Consider the following 17,015-nt stretch of genomic DNA (forward strand, 5'->3'; position numbering starts at 1 on the left):
ATTACAAAACAAAGTGCAGTTTTATACTATTCAGGAAGCATTCTTTTATCTTCGGTCCACATTTTGAAAAGCCAGATAATTCTGACTTTTGATGTTATGTGGTCTTTAAAGGGAGCCTAAGGATTACAGAATCTCTCTTATGTGTTAACTTGCACTCTTTTTTTTTTTCTTAAATAGATGAGAAAATAAGTTCAGAGAAATTAAATAACTCACTCAAGCTTTATACGTAAATGATGGAGCTAGACTTCAGATCTCACATTGCTTCCCCTTTCTGACATGTTATACCCTTAAATGTTCGTAGTTCTCTGAGTACGGTTGTGAAGCGAGTTGAAATATTCAAATCTCGACACAAATTTTAAAAAATTACAGGACTTGTTTTCTACTACTTTGTCAGCGTTAATAGGCATTGCTCTAATGATTCAAGGAAGGACACTATCAGATAAGTAGGTCTGTCCCAAAGATACTTTTCAGGATGAAGAGAAAAAGCTTACTTAAAGTTTCCTTTGTAACTTGATATTAAATAATTGATTTCTAAGCTATTGAAATGTACTTCGCGTACTCTTCTATTTCGGTGGTGAATTTATCTTGGTACTTTCAAAATCATGTAGGGCAGAAATGATAAAAATAGAATGGACATATCAGAAACTAACTCCCTCTAGCTCATAAATTTCATATTTTTATTTGTTCCTAGAACCAGTTTGTGAGGTACAACGTGCCATTGTAGTATTATCCTCACTTTATTAATATGCAAGGCAAAAGTGTCTTGTCTAAGAATGCAGAGTCAGCCACCGAAAATCCCAGGTCTAGAACCTCTTTAGTTTTAAGATGTGCACTCACCGCCTGGCTCATTTCAAAGGCCACAATATCTCACTTTGATTTTGTTTCTCGCAAGACTTTGAAGCTTGTGAGAAATGTGGAATGAGCCAGGCTAGGAGATTATAGGAGTCTTGTTGGCTCAAAAATGCAACTCAAGTTGATAAGTACAAAGCTTGTATCTTAAAAAGACAACAAGCACCAAACTTTAAATTGTGAATTAGAGCTGAGGCAGCTTTAGGATGTGGAAATACATGGAAGAAAACTTAATAGCCTAAGCTGCCTTCCAAACTCTGCAATAGGTACTGCTGTCATGAGCTATAGGATCCTATGCATAGTAAGAGCCAGAGTAGATGACATCTTTAAAGGCAGAAATTTGGGGGCAAGCCTGTTGAACCAATGAGAAATTAAATAGAAATAATTTGATAGTTACGTTTATTTCATATTTCACTCATATGAAATGAGTTTTGTAGATAGTTCAAAGAAACCTCAACAGACCTCTGCCGCCTCTCCCATCTGCTGCTTCTGGTGCTGTTTGTCAACTTGCTGGTACCGCTTCTGTGAAGCCGCAGCTGAGGAGACCTTGGTGCTTGTCTTGGCTGGTGAAGAGTCCCAGGAAACTCAAGACTGAGGATAACATCCTCATTGTGGCAGTTCAGGGTGCTACCGTGGTACAATTTAACAGTAAGAGGCGTACACCACTTTGTCAACCAGTGTGAATGACAGGGTTTTTCAGTGTGGGAGATCGTATTCAGACAATCAATTAAACAAGACAGGAAGACGAAGTCAGAAGGAGGTATCTGCTAAAAGAAAACCTGCTACTTAACTCCAAAATTGTGCTCTCGTGGGCAATTCATTCTTATTTAGAGAAACATCATTTGGTATCACCACATCTTCACCACTATGGTGTATGTTTTCTCTATTTAAAACTTTTCCCTTCTTTCCACATATACTGAAATTTATGGGTGCATGGGACCCAGCACATTTTAAAAAACTAAATGACAATAATAATGTATTTTTATCAACATCACATGGAGACAAGGTGGAGAAAAAAATCCCATTGTATGGAAATATCCCCTTTCACCATTAATGGCATGCTCATTCAACATTTTTCTTTATACTCGTCCAGTAAATTAATTTGTTGTTCCTGTTTAGTAAAAACATATTGTATGCCTTATTGGATTGGAGCACGTCATTGCTTTTAATTCAACATTGTAAAACCAAGGATAATGTTAGAAACTTTTTGTACATAGTTGCTACATATATGGCAAAATTAATTAGGGATAGATTAATTATTCTAAAAGAAATGGATTCTGGATGGTTTCTCCTTCAAATCAAATGACTTTTTGTGTGTGAAATAATAACCCCCTTACCCCTCTCCTCCTTCTCATCTTACTTCCTTTCCTTCCTGAATAGTTATGTATGTGTCTCTCCTGACTATTGATATTTACCTTATTTTCACACTTGTTAAATACCTAGCATATTGTATCAGTATATAGTTGGTAAACATTGGCTCCTGGAGTAAATTAATTTAAATCACCCTTTAAAAAGAAGATGAACACTACTTACAGAGATGACTATCGTTTGTCTGAAAATCAAGTAATAGCCAAATTATTACTCTTGATATTTGAAAAGAACTCTACAGGAGACATTAAGATTTATAAGATCTAATTTTGATTATTATTGCTTAAGTAGTAAGTAATTAAGTCATAAATTATTGTGTACAGTAAAAGTAGAGCTCTGAGGAGAGATATATACATATTTTGGTTAATGCTGCATTTATTGCATTTTTCTTAAAGCTGAGGCTCAAAAGGCTTTAATCTAGAATTACATTTAAAATGCTCTTCTGTAGAGTGACATCGTCAGATAACTGGCTCCAAAGCATACGTTGGGAACTTGATTTTTATTTTGGGACATGCTCTGCTTTTCAGGAGTTGACCAAACGGGAGGTTGAATACATCGCCTTATCAAGAGACACCACCGAAACTGATCTCAAACAGCGTCGAGAGATCCGCGCAGGCACGGCTTTTTACATCGATCAGGCAAGTGCTTACCACACTCCAACACTTGGTTGTTTACTCCTGGTCTTTAAGAAATTGATTTTTGAAGTAGAAAAGGAGTAGCTCATGTAATAGTGAAAGATGGATGTACTGTGCTCTCTCAAGACAGATTTAATTTAGGTTTTTGGTTTTCCTGTTCTTGGAAACGCCTTCTTAGTTTAGTACTAAATAAGAAGCCATAGTTGGAATTAGTGGTTCTAAAATGTTAGCTAAAGATCAATATGCTGATTTCTTAATTTTCAGTTGCTTCCTATTAATTGCCTATAGAAATTTGTTTTGTTTTAAAAAAGAATTAAGGCGATTTTAATATAGGAAATTCTCTGGCACATTTATTAATGTATTCTCAATATAAAGGTCAAGTTTGTAAAGGTTTATTAAACATACTGAAATTAGATATATACTTGCAGGAACCGCAGCTTTTTGGAGAGAGTACTTAGGTGTAGGTTACCAATTAAAATAATATTTTTTGAAAATTATAATGAAGCTTGTTGTACATTTCTTTAAATATATTGCTTAAAATATTAAATATTGTTCTTTGTTAGGAATACCTAATAGAAAAAAGGACAGAGGCTTTAAACATTTCATAGAGAAAAGATTTCAAATATTCAATAAATTCGTGACAAGATGCTTGATCTTCTTGTTAAAAAAATAAAAATTAAAACACTAGTGAGCTGCTGTTTTTCCTTCACCTATCAGATTGGTAAAGATTAAATAATTTGCTAAGGTCCATTGTTGATGAGGAAGAAGGGATGAGGAATTAGCATTGCTGTTAACGGGAGCATAGACTGATGCAATTTTGAAAGAAAATTTGGTGATTATCTATCAAAAGAAAATAAATTAAGCATATTTGTATCCAGCAGTAATATTTCTAGCAATTTTTCTTTCCAATGTTATTCACACAAAGCGTGTAAAGTTATATATACAAGGATGTTGATTGTAGCATTGTTTGATATCATATAAAACTGTAGGTGAAAATTATAATGATGTACATTTAGGAGACTAATTAAATAAATAATGGTAAATAGAATTCTCTGTCACCATTTAAAAAAATGAGATGAATCTATATGAGGTGATAGGAAAGAAGTCCAGGATATATTAACGGAAAAAAAAATGAAGTTGCAAGACAGTATATATAATATGGTCCCATTTGTGATTTAGAAAAAAAGAAGAAATGTGTAAATGTTTGTGTATACATTGAAAATTTCCAGAAGGAAACACAAGAATCAGTAAACAGAGCTGACCTCTGTGGAGGTATGACTGGGCATTTGGGGTGGGGCGAGGAAAGAACATTCATAGTTCTTTAAATTTGAAGCTTTCCCAGGAGTACACACTATTACTTATAATTAAAAGAGTGAAATTGTAAGAAGCACTGAGTGAAAGAATTTTTGGAGACCAGAATATTCACGTTGTCACATAGATGACTAATTAATTACAAAAGGAAAAATGTACTTAAAGTGATTTGACAATTAACTACCTTAAACAGTGGTGAGCAAACTTAGCATCATATGGTGGGAAAATCTGAGAAGTTCAGACTTCCAGCAATTAGAAAAGTAATGCTTTGTGGATGAAGCACAGAAGTGTATTTAAAGAAATCCATTTTATTCACATAATGCCAAATGTTCACTTTATTTCTAATTATAAATGGGAAAAAAATGTACTTTTACAGTGCTTGCTTCTTTTCGGGACCCAATGAGGATGAAATGAAGGAGATGGGATTTGAGTTGAGATAGTGGGCAGCTGAGGAGAGAGATTAGAACGTGAGACCACAGCCTGTGTAGAGGAGAGGGGATAGGCATATATTTAAGTGACGATGAAAGAACTGGTTTTGTCTGGTCGAGCATGGATTTAAAAACATATTTTTTGAGTGGCTTTTATACCTAGATGATGGTTGCAATGCAAAGTAAGGAAGAGAAAGGGATTTTTGTACGTTGATTATTTTAAAGACAGCTTAAAACTTTGCCTATTCAGAAATCTCAGAAATGGAGTTATTTCAGGTAACTAAGTTTATTGATTAGCTAAAGATTTATTTCTTGAAGCATAAAATAAATCATTTAGATGAAACTCTGATATTATATTCTCCTTGCCATTCTAAAAAGCATATTTTCAGATGATATCTATTTTACCATTTATAAAATATTTAAAGTGCTATGTAAATGTATGGTAGTATTTTATACTTTCATGTTTTCTTGGCGAATGCTACTTATTATGATAAACATCAGCTATTTAGGATGCTGTAATGCACTGACACCTTCAGAGCCTGTGATGGAGATATAGGCGTGTTAGTCCCTTCTCTAAGTTGCTTCAGGCTATTTATGAGATTGTATCTGATTTTCACATTTTTTTCTTCTCTCTTATTTGGCAGTTAATATTCCTTACTGTTTGCTCATAATCGGATCCTATCAGTTCCTTGTTTAAATCCATGCAATCCCATCACACCCAGAATAAATCCAGACCCTTTAACAAGGCCACCACACTCTACAGGACCCAACCTTGTCAACCTCATCTCCTTTCTTCTTTCCCTTGCTTTCTAGACTCCAGCTCCAGTGACCTTCTTGTTCTTTTAAAAATAGACCAAGTGCTTTCCAGCCTCAGAGGCTTTGTACCTGATATTTCCTCTGCTTGGAATGACCTTCTCCCAGATCTGTACATTCCTGCCTCCTCGTCATTCAGCTTTTAAATTCTCATAACATTCTATAATCACCGATCACGCCCATGCCCTTCCCACATGAACCCTGCTGTCATATACATAATGTAATCTTCAGAGCACCTATCACTCTCTGAATTTACCTAATTATTTCTTTGTTTTCATGTTGATTGTCTGTCTTCCCCACTAAAATGTAACTATTTTGCTTATCTCTGGCACCTAGAAACTGTTTGGAATGTAACTGACACTTACATTTTATGACAGGTTTCTCCTTTGGTTAATCAACCTTGTTAAAATTTTAAGTAAATTAAGAATAAATAGGCTCTGGATGGGACCAGGGGACTTTCCAATGGAAAATACATCTGTCCTTTTGACATCTATTTTGAGTCATCAGAATGAATAATTACCATCTGAATTCTAAATATTTGAAGTTACCAATTGATTACCAGCTACTCATGTTTGTTAGAGTGAAAGATCTTTATTTTATTTAGAAATTTCTTTTATTTAATATTCTTAACCGTTGACTTTGATGTCTGGGATCAAGGGAAAGGCAGTATCCATATAACCATCAGGTGAGCTTTCCTAATGTAGGTGGGTCAACCTAGATGAGAAATACCTGTGGCCATCTAGTGGGTACTAAGGAGAAAAAGTTTGGGGTTTTCAGTGTGGTTGACATTGTATGCACATATGACTGATGTCCAAGTAATTTCTAATTGACATTTCAGCTGGAAACCTTGACAAAACTCCCAAATCCGAGTTGGGGGTCATGGCCATAGACTGCTTTTTTTCATGCAGGATTTTGGATAATTGATGAAATGAGAGGTTGAGCTCAATTACTACTCTTGAAGATCAGAACTGGTTAATAATTTTGTAGTAGGGAATTTATATTTTCTTTCAAAATAATGTTTATTTCTTCTGATTAATAAAGTCATAAATGCTCATTTTATAGATATATATGTGTGTGTATACACATGTAGTATTTATTAATTAATAAATATTTATTGAAATGACTGCTGTGTGTCTAGGTACAGTGAACAGAAGAAACAAATTCCTCCCATCATAGAGCTTATGTTTTAGTGGGGGAAACAAAATAAACATAGTAAAGAAGGATAGTATAATAGAGCAAGTGATAAAGAGCATAGGGAAGAATATAAAAATTATTTATCTTCCCCTTCAAGACCAACAGTGTGAATATTTTCTGTATATTTTTCTATGATGCCTATATTCATATCTATTTAATCAAGTATAGTAATCTTTACCAAAATGCTATACCATGCATATAAGGTTTTACAGTCTGCTTTTTTTAAAACATGATATTTTTTTAGGAGCATTTTCCTGTGATATTAGATATTCCTCAAAAATATGACTTTTAGTGTCTGTACAGTATTTCATCAAATAGATGTGACGTTATATATTTAATATTCCCATTTTATCTACCTTCCCATGTTGTTGGCCATTCAGGTTCCTTCTAAGTTTTCACTGTTATAAATAACTCTTTGGTGAATATCTCTGTACTTAGATCTTATTATTACCTTGGATGACTTTTTTAGACTTGAATGCTGGAAATATAATCAAAGGGTCTAGACATATTCAAGAGTTTCGATATACATATATCGCCAAATTGCTTTCCAGAAAGGGTGTTCCAACTCGTACTCTCATCAGTGTGCACTGAGTGATTGCCTCATGGATTCTTGTCAATATTGAGTATTTCCATATATGTACTTTGCCAAACTGATAGACTTTAATTTGCTTTAAAAAGTACTAACCAGGTTGAATCATTATTACGTTTATTGACTATTGCTTCTGTAAGATGTCAATGAACTGAGTGGATATAGAAAAGAAGAGAGATACTGATGAAATAAATAAGATACCATCTGTCAAGAAAATGTTGACATATACCCCATGTTTGTCTATGTAAATATTTACTGTAACTTATCCACTTGTTAATTTGAAGGTAACTTAAATATTTTTTATGCAATTGTTTTGCTAAATAGATTATAGGAACTTTTCGAAAAGAAAAATAGGTTAAAGAACAGAAATATGAAAATTTATATGACATATTATGACACTTATGGAGAAATAAGGAGATTAAGATTTTTTGCTACCATATTAACTTTCATTTGTCTTTGAAGGTAAAATAACCAAAGAAAAGCCTAAATTGTTGATATTCTAACTCTTTAAAAATCTATTACTCTAATTTTTTTCCTTACCTTACTTGTTGACATTTTTATCATTAATTCTGTTTATTGTCCTGTGAGCCAAAGAGTCCTGTGTCCAAAGAGCCAGAGAGGAAGACTTTTAAGTCATTATACATTGCTTGCATTTCTCAAATATAAGCTGTTACAAATTAGCTAAGCTACAAATAAATTGTGATGAAGTTTTTATGTCTGGCTGACAGGAGACACTCTATATAGCGTTAATTTGGGGAGTAGAAAGCCAGGATGGGGAACTTCAAATGATTTTTTTCAACTTTTCTAAACCAGTAACTCTTTTCACACTAGAATCTTGTTAATTTGTTTGACATAATAATGTCAAGTTCCTTAATATACAATATACATATTTAATATTACATATAAAATGCACTTTAAACAATTACATAATATTTTAATGTATTCTCCGTTTTGGATAATTTTTTTTTTTTTGCGGTACGCGGGCCTCTCACTGTTGTGGCCTCTCCCGTTGCGGAGCACAGGCTCCGGACGCGCAGGCTCAGCGGCCATGGCTCACGGGCCCAGCCGCTCCGCGGCATGTGGGGTCTTCCCAGGCCGGTTCACGAATCCGTGTCCCCTGCATCAGCAGGCGGACTCGCAACCACTGCACCACCAGGGAAGCCCTCGGATAATTCTTGATTCTCTTTTATTAGTAGAAAAATAAGGATTAACTTTTTTTTAATATGCTGCTTAAATGTTACAAGTCACTAAAAGCAACTCTTAATGTATTGAATAACAGTGCTATTGATCAGAAGATGAGATTTTTATCTTGTATAAGTGCCGTTTACTTATTTTAGCAAATAGGGAAAAACATTGACTTGTTTTTTGAGAATGATTGAATTCTAGTACCTGCACCAAATCCTTTGCAACCGTATTGTTACAATATGTCCCAGTTGTCACTAGGACAGTAGGAAAAGGTCTCTCTATGTTTACTCTGGCCTCTGTATTAGTCAGAACTCAGGCCGTGGCTCCTTACCATGTTGCCATCTTGCTCAGGCCAACTCTTATCTACTCATATGTTAAATGTTTGACAGACTTATATAATTCATTTAAAAAGAATCAAGGGAGATAAAAAATAACTTTCATTGAGGGGACCTCTGTTGTGCTAGGTGCTTTATATGACTGCATTTAATCCTCAAAACATCCTTAGGATGGAGGTGACTTCCACATCTTATAGGTGAAATAAGAGTCTTTTGGGGGCTATGGTCATACAACTGATAAATAGCAGTGGTAAGATTTGAACCAGGATCTGTCCAGTTCCAAAGTGTAGCTTCTTTCTGTCATATGCTACTTCCTTGAAAGAGCAGTGATGATGATGGTAATGACAACTACTACAAGGATAATAGTATTTGTAATAATAACAGGCAAGTGGTTTTCTTTTTAAGGTTTACTGTGTGCCAGAGGTTATCTTATTTAATCTTTACCATAATCTATGAGATAAGCACCATTACTAGAAAGAAATGGAGGCTTAGAGAGGAAAGTGACTTATCTAAGTCACCCATAGCAGGTGATAGAGCAACCAAAAATCAATCTGATCCTATTCTGATATTTCAAAATAAAGAACTTGAAATATATTTTTTTTTCATTTTTCTTTGGCTTCTTCAATGCTGTTACACTGTAACCATTTTGAGTATTTGAAGTTCTTTGGAATCTATTTTCATTAGATCATGACTGTATTAATAATAATTTATATTTTAATAGGTTTTACAGCTTTAAATATTTTTCTAGTACTGCATTGATTCATGAATAGTGGCATTGTACAGTACCCCTTGAGGATATTCTCATTTAGTAAACGAGGACACAGACCTCCAGATGAATTGTTTGCCTAAGGTCTTTTATCAAATCAGAAGCAAATCTAGAACAGGGCTTAGACAGTTTATGATTTTAGGTCATGCAGCTGCTTTTATCTTGAACTACTTTGTATCCATGTGTTAGGTGGTTAAAGCTGCTATATGGGGTGCTTTGTCCAGAAGGATCTTTCTGCATTTTTTCTGATTTCTATTTGAGAAATTAGGTCTCTGGAAGTTCTATAGCTTGAAGGGCAGGAAATGAGCCTTATGGTTGATCTAATTTCTACATTAAGGAATGATCACCAGTATTCATTCCACATAAAATATATATGCACTGCTCCCTTCTTTCTTTTTAAATTTCACAAGAAAAGTTATACCACAATTATTTTATTTAAAAATCTGTATAGAAAAGTTTTGAAATATGTAGGCTACATCTCTCATGCTGACAGTTAAACTTGTCAGTTCTGTTTTCATATCAAGTGTGGGCATAGATAAGTATTCTTCATAAAAAAATTCTTTCTAAACTTACATAACAGCGTCTTTTAACTGAATGGTTACATTTTCATTCCATAAACACTAAAAGTCTGCTGTGAGCCAGTTTTGCACCAATATGACATAAAAAAACAGGGTTCTCACTCCTTGAAGACCTAAGAATCCTGCTGGGAAGATTAAACAGGTATATGAGAGAACTAGGAAAACTTCAGTGTTGTGTTTCCACACTTTAAGTGCTGAGCAGACAGAGGGCAAAGGGGGCATTAATGCAAGGAGGTTAAGATGCTTGGGCCTCTGTTGGGCCCAAAACTTGTAACCATTTTTTCTCTCCAGCATCTCCTGTTAAGTCTGAGATTTATAGTCTGGTACAATATGTTGCTGATATATTAAAGTACTTAATGGATTTGCTATTCAGTTTTTAATATCCTTCTTTACAAATATGATCAGACTGCGTTAATAAAGTTTGACGGTACTGATTAAAGTATTTTAATCATTTTATAGACTATTTTAAGAAAGAATCAGGAAGCAAAGAGATCCTAAAATAGTAACGTTTTCTCCTTTTAGCCAATAATTTTGCTTACATTTAAAATTTTTAATTTGCATATGCTCTGGGTATATAACTACATAACCAAAGGGCAAGTTGGGAGGAAAGTTAAAAATCTTGGGTGATCTTTTGCACGTCGATTTTCTTTCATTTTTTTCTAAAAAATTATAGCACTCTTATAAGTTTATAATCCTCTTTTCATATTCTTATCTTTGAATGCAATTGCACTATAAAGCATCCATCCTCACTGCCAATTAAATGTTGTATAAAATAAATAAATAATTTAACATTGAATTAATAAGAAAAAAGTTTGAATTTTTTGAAATTAAATTTTATTTTTTTTATTGAAGTAGAGTTGATTTACAGTGCTGTGCCAATCTCTGCTGTACAGCAAAGTGACTCAGTTATACAGATACAGACATTCTTTTTTTATACTCTTTTCCATTATGGTTTATCACAGGATATTGAGTATAGTTCCCTGGACTATACAGTAGGACTTTTTTATTTATGGGAGGATTTTTTTTTTTTTTAATTTTAAAAAATTATTTATTTAATTTTTGGCTGCATTGGGTCTTTGTTGCTGCACGTGGGCGTTCTCTAGTTGTGGCGAGCAGGGGCTACTCTTTGTTGCAGTGCACAGGCTTCTCATTGCGGTGGCTTCTCTTGTTGCAGAGCATGGGCTCTAGGCATGTGGGCTTCAGTAGTTGCAGCACGCGGGCCCTAGAGTGCGCAGGCTTCAGTAGTTGTGGCTCACAGGCTCTAGAGGGCAGGCTCAGTAGTTGTAGTGCACGGGCTTAGTTGCTCCACAGCATGTGGAATGTTCTTCCTGGGTCAGGGATTGAACCGGTGTCCCCTGCATTGGCAGGTGGATTCTTAACCACTGTGCCACCAGGGAAGTCCCAGTGGGAGGATTTTTAAAATTATTCTTAATAAAGTTGCGGTAAACCACGTAATCATGTATCTTGCTGCTGAAATAGATGTTATAGATGGCATGATTCAGTCCCTCTTTTCCAGCAGGTAAAATTTCATCACCTTAAGGACGACTGAGGACTAGACGTATTGAGATATGGTGCCTGTTCCAATTAGCTCTTTTAGTAAAGAAGCAGGAAGTAATGAACGCTCCCATTGGAACGATGGCAGTGAGAATGAAGAGAATTCATGGATGCATGAGATATTTAGAGGTTACACTTACATTGTTTGAGGAATCAGAAGTAATGAATACCGGATGGCAGGAGAATCAGTGAAACTTTAATTGAAATAGACATTAGGAGGAGGGCCTGGTTTAGGGAAGAAGTCATGAGCTCGATTTGATTAAGCATGTTGAGTTTGAACAGTCCTTATGGAGGTATTTTTAAAAGGTATTTGGAAATGTGAGCCTGGAGCTCAGGAGAAAGGCTAGGGTCACACAGTCTATTCCTCAAGAATAATGAAATAAAGAAAATGGAAAAGTCTTATCTATTGTTGTTGTTATACTTAACATAGCAGATAACAGAGCGCCTGCCATGTAATTAATACTCAATGAATGAATAAGAATTTGTGGGTGTAGGTTTGATCTTTGCCAGTGGAATAACCAATGAGAAAGAGGGGGGGAAAGGTTAAGAATAAAATCTTGGGAAATGCTTGCCTTTTAGAGGACAGGAGGCAGAGGAAGGGCTGGGGAAAGCCAAGGGGAAACCAACCTGGTAAATGTTCATAGAAGATAAAGCACAAGAGAGGATCAACGGAAGAGGATTGAAGGACAGGAGAACACAAAGATCAAGAAAAGGCTTGATTTTTGGCAGTTTTATTTTTGGTACTTTCAGGTGAGCAATTTCAGTAAAATAAGGGCGATGGTTGCTTATTAGAGGCAGTTAGTATGTGGACTATTTTCAAGAGGCTTGAAAATAAAGGAGAGGAAAATGGGAGCATATTAAGAGGTATCAGAAGACTGTAGATTTTCTTAAAGTAGAGACATGTATGTAGAAGAAAAGGAATCTGAAAATGCAAATAAGATATGGTATAGTTGATGGAAGATTTTGGAGGAGGTGAGAGGGAATGCCATAAGCTCAGAGTACAGAGAGCTAGTCTTGGAAGGGTAGGAGTGATGCTTTGTCAAAGACAAAGTTCCTCCTCATCATCATTTGAATATGCTCAAGTCTTTGCATCATTAAAAAAAATGGCTGCTGCTACACTGTCCCCAGCTCCATCTCCCTTTCTATCAACAGGTCCCTCCCTTCTTCTCTTCATGGCCAGTTATTTTGTAGAATGTTGCTCGGTATGGGTTTGTCTGGTGTTTCCTCATGATTTGGTTAAGATTATGCATTTTTTTTTTTTTAGCAATAATGTGAAATTGATACATTTCACTGCTGTATGTTAACTGATCACTTGGTTAAGGTGGTATCTACCAGGTTCCTTCACTGCCGTGTTATTTTTTCCCTTTGTTGCTTATAAATATCTTGTTGGGGGAGATTTTCTTGAGTCTTTGCAAATATCCTGTTTCTCGTCATACTCCTTTTTTTTTTTTTTTACCTGATACGCGGGCCTCTCACTGTTGTGGCCTCTCCCGTTGCGGAGCACAGGCTCCGGACGCGCAGGCTCAGTGGCCATGGCTCACGGGCCCAGCTGCTACATGGCATGTGGGATCTTCCCGGAACGGGGCACGAACCCGTGTCCCCTGCATCAGCAGGCGGACTCTCAACCACTGTGCCACCAGGGAAGCCCTTTCATCATACTCTTACCCACTAATTTTACCATCCATTGATGATTGTTGCTTCCAACAGTTATTACTATGGTGTGTGCCAAATCGTGACTTTCTATTTCTATCCGTCATTCAGAGTAGAGGTTCTTAACTTGAGGTCTCTACTATAGACATATACCTGTGTGCATTTTACTCTGGAGAAGAGGTGCAGCATTTATTTATCAGGTTTTCAAGAGGTCTTTTTCTATCCATCACTCCTTTTCAACTATATGATCACAGCACCTAACTCCATTAAGGTAGATGAAGGAATCCTTTGTGTATTCGACTTCTGCTTCTGATCTCTCTCTGTAGCTTATTCCAGATTCCTCTGGAAAGGTGCAATGCATGATTGACCAAGGTCTCCTGGAGTAAATAAAAGCAGATGCAGTGTCTGTTGTTGTCCTATGTTGTCAAGATTTTGTCTTTCCTGGCCCACAGTTGGGAAACCACTAAATTTTGATATACATATCTCTAGTTTCATCTCAGAGAACATGTATTTTCATCTCTATGAAATGTTTAAAAATTAAATACAGGGCTTCCCTGGTGGCGCAGTGGTTGAGAGTCTGCCTGCCAATGCAGGGGACACGGGTTCGTGCCCTGGTCCGGGAAGATCCCACATGCCGCGGAGCGGCTATGCCCATGAGCCATGGCCGCTGAGCCTGTGTGTCTGGAGCCTGTGCTCCGCAACGGGAGAGGCCACAACAGTGAGAGGCCCGTATACCGCAAAAAAAAAAAAAAAAAAAGTTAAATACAATATTTAGTCTGTTCTATAACTAAGATTGATAAAAATTTTAGTTTTTTAAATATAATATTGCCACAAGTTGTGATAACTTAGTTTTTTTTCTTTTTTTTTTTAAATTGAGATATAGCTGAGTTTCTTTTTATTATGAGCTGTGTTTTCTTGGAGTAAATAGATTCTTGTGAAAGAAAGCTTAATTGAGACCTTATTTGAAACATGAATTTTTATAAGAAGTAGTTTATGTTTTATTTTTAATGTTCTGGAAGCCATTTCTATAAATTTGTCCTTTTCTCAACTAGCAAAAATGAGATTCTTATTTTTTTTGTTCTTTGGAGATACTAAGTCACTTCTATCCATGCATTTAAAAAAAATAAAGCTGCTACCACAAGATAGTCAGTTTTGTAGGTTTATTCATGAATTGATCTTATTTTTAAAATAGGATGATCATCTTGAGTCCAATTGTGGTTTTCATAAAAGTTTATTTTTTTATGATAGTCCATAGACACTTGAAATGAATTCTGCAATATAGTGCAAAATTCAACAGCTTATTAAAAGGAGGCTTGATTAAGCAATGCCTGTGTTTTTTGCACAGTTGGAAAGTCAATGCTTTGCTATTTGAGAAATTTCTTTGTATATTTAGTCTCTAAAAAAAAATAGAGATCGTCTTTTTCCTCCCTTCAGATATTCAGATTTTTTGGAGGCGAATGACTATAGGGAAAATTAAATTTTAAGCAAAGGGGTCAGTATAAAACAGACAGATTTTTCTAGTAAAGCAGTATGGTATATATAAGCATGGGGGAAATCTCAACCAGTTCACTGTTATAAAAATACCACGTGTGTGGCAACTAATATCAGGAAAAGTATTGGAATGATAAATGCCATACTGTGGTAGACATATATGTTAAGTTAAGGAGCTCGGACTTAGAAGGGAGGAGATCTGAGACTTAAGGAGGGCCTGAATTAGAGGAGTGGTAGAAGGAATGAGTTCCAGAAATATTAAAGAAGTCCAATCAGCAGGACATGGTGATAAATTGAATGTAGGAGATGAGATAGGAATCGAGGACCTGGCATGGGTGTATGGTGCTCCCACCTTAAACAGAAAGATAAGAGAAAGAGGAGGTTTTGGGGGAAATCTGATGTGTTCAGTGTTGTACAAGAGAGCCTGAGGTGCTTCTAGAGTCTGGTTGGAGGCATCCATGTGACGGGACTATGTGGTGGGGCTCCCGGGGAGCCTGAGGCTGAGAGTCGTTAGCATAACAGTGGTGGTTGCAACTATGTGATTAAGTATGATTACTCAGGCCAGACCTTACAGAATAAGAGTTTGGGGTTAAAGATATAGTTCTGGCACCACCTACATGGAATGGGCAAGCAGAAAAGAAAGTTTTTTTTTAAGAGAATACAGTGCCATAAAGACCAAAAAAGGAGACTTTTAAGGAGAGAGTGATAACATAAGTTTAACAGCTTTAATCCTAGTCATGTTGTTAAGTACACAGGAGAAATGTCATTGAGGTTTTTTTTTTTTTTTTTTTTAATATTTATCTATTTGGCTGCACCAGCTCTTAGTTGCAGCACATGGGATCTTCATTGCCACATGCGGGATCTTTTAGTTGCAGCATGCGGGATCTTTATTTGTGGTATGCGGGATCTTTAGTTGCCGCATGCGGGATCTAGTTCCCTGACCAGGGATCGAACCCCGGGGCCCCTGCATTGGGAGCGTGGAGACTTAGCCACAGAACTACCAGGGAAGTCGCGAGATTTCCTTTTTTTTTTTTTAAAGCAGATTTTCCAGCATTTTGACCAAAAGGTAGATTTTTCTATTTTGTTCAGCATCTATCAGTTAAAGAAAGATTTTTTTCACATCTTTAGTACTTTTAAAAAAATTATATTTTTCCTGCTTCTTACCATTTGGGGCCTACTTTATTTCCTATTTTTCTCTATTTCTACTTTTCTTAAACTTGGAAGACTTATAGGACTATGGTTATGATCAACCTGCCGTAGGCCAATGTAAAACCTTACTCTTTTCTGTTTTGGTAAGTTGTTAATGTTGTCAGCATTGAACATGACACTAAATCTGAATCCATTTTGATGGTGACTCATTTAAAACATCACAGTCTTTTTTTCCTTTTTTTTAAATTTTTATTGGAGTATAGTTGCTTTACAATGGTGTGTTAGTTTCTACTGTACAGCAAAGTGAATCAACTATATGTATACATATATCACCATATCCCCTCCCTCTCGTGTCTCCCTCCCACCCTTCCTATCGCACCCCTCTAGGTGGTCACAAAGCACCTGAGCTGATCTCCCTGTGCTATGCAGCTGCTTCCCACTAGCTATCTATTTTACGTTTGGTAGTGTATATATGTCAGTGCCACTCTTTCACTTTGTCCTAGCTTACCCTTATCCCTCCCTTTGTCCTCAAGTCCATTCTCTACGTCTGTGTCTTTATTCCTTTCCAGCCCCTAGGTTCTTCATAACCATTTTTTTTTTTTTAGATTCCATGTATATGTGTTAGCATACGGTATTTGTTTTTCTCTTTCTGACTTATTTCACTCTGTATGACAGACTATAGGTCCATCCACCTCATCACTACAAATAACTCAATTTCGTTTCTTTTTATGGCTGAGTAATATTCCATTGTATACATGTGCCACATCTTCTTTATCCATTCGTCTGTCGATGGACACTTAGGTTGCTTCCATGTCCTGGCTATGGTAAATGGAACTGCAGTGAACATTGTGGTACATGACTCTTTTTGAATTATGGTTTTCTCAGGGTATATGCCCAGTAGTGGGATTGCTGGGTCATATGATAGTTCTATTTTTAGTTTTTTAAGGAACCTCCATACTGTTTTCCATACTGGATATATCAATTTACATTCCCACAAACAGGGCAAGAGGGTTCCTATTCCTCCACACCGTCTGCAGCATTTATTGTTGATGATGACCATTCTGACTGTTGTGAGGTGATACCTCATTGTAGTTTTGATTTGCATTTCTCTAATGATTAG

The 17,015-nt window shown here is 36.0% G+C and overlaps 1 protein-coding gene across 2 annotated transcripts in view; it reads left to right on the top strand.

Moving 5' to 3' along the window:
* Window positions 1-17,015, top strand: part of VWA8 (von Willebrand factor A domain containing 8) — a 364,890-nt gene that overhangs the window by 43,360 nt on the left and 304,515 nt on the right. For both annotated transcript variants that reach the window (XM_079902720.1, XM_079902719.1), the window contains exon 4: window positions 2,745-2,855. In XM_079902720.1, the coding sequence (XP_079758846.1) occupies window positions 2,745-2,855 (111 nt within the window). The remainder of the gene's footprint in view (window positions 1-2,744; window positions 2,856-17,015) is intronic.

Source organism: Stenella coeruleoalba (assembly GCF_951394435.1).
Source record: "Stenella coeruleoalba genome assembly, chromosome: 18".
Lineage (NCBI taxonomy): Eukaryota > Metazoa > Chordata > Mammalia > Artiodactyla > Delphinidae > Stenella > Stenella coeruleoalba.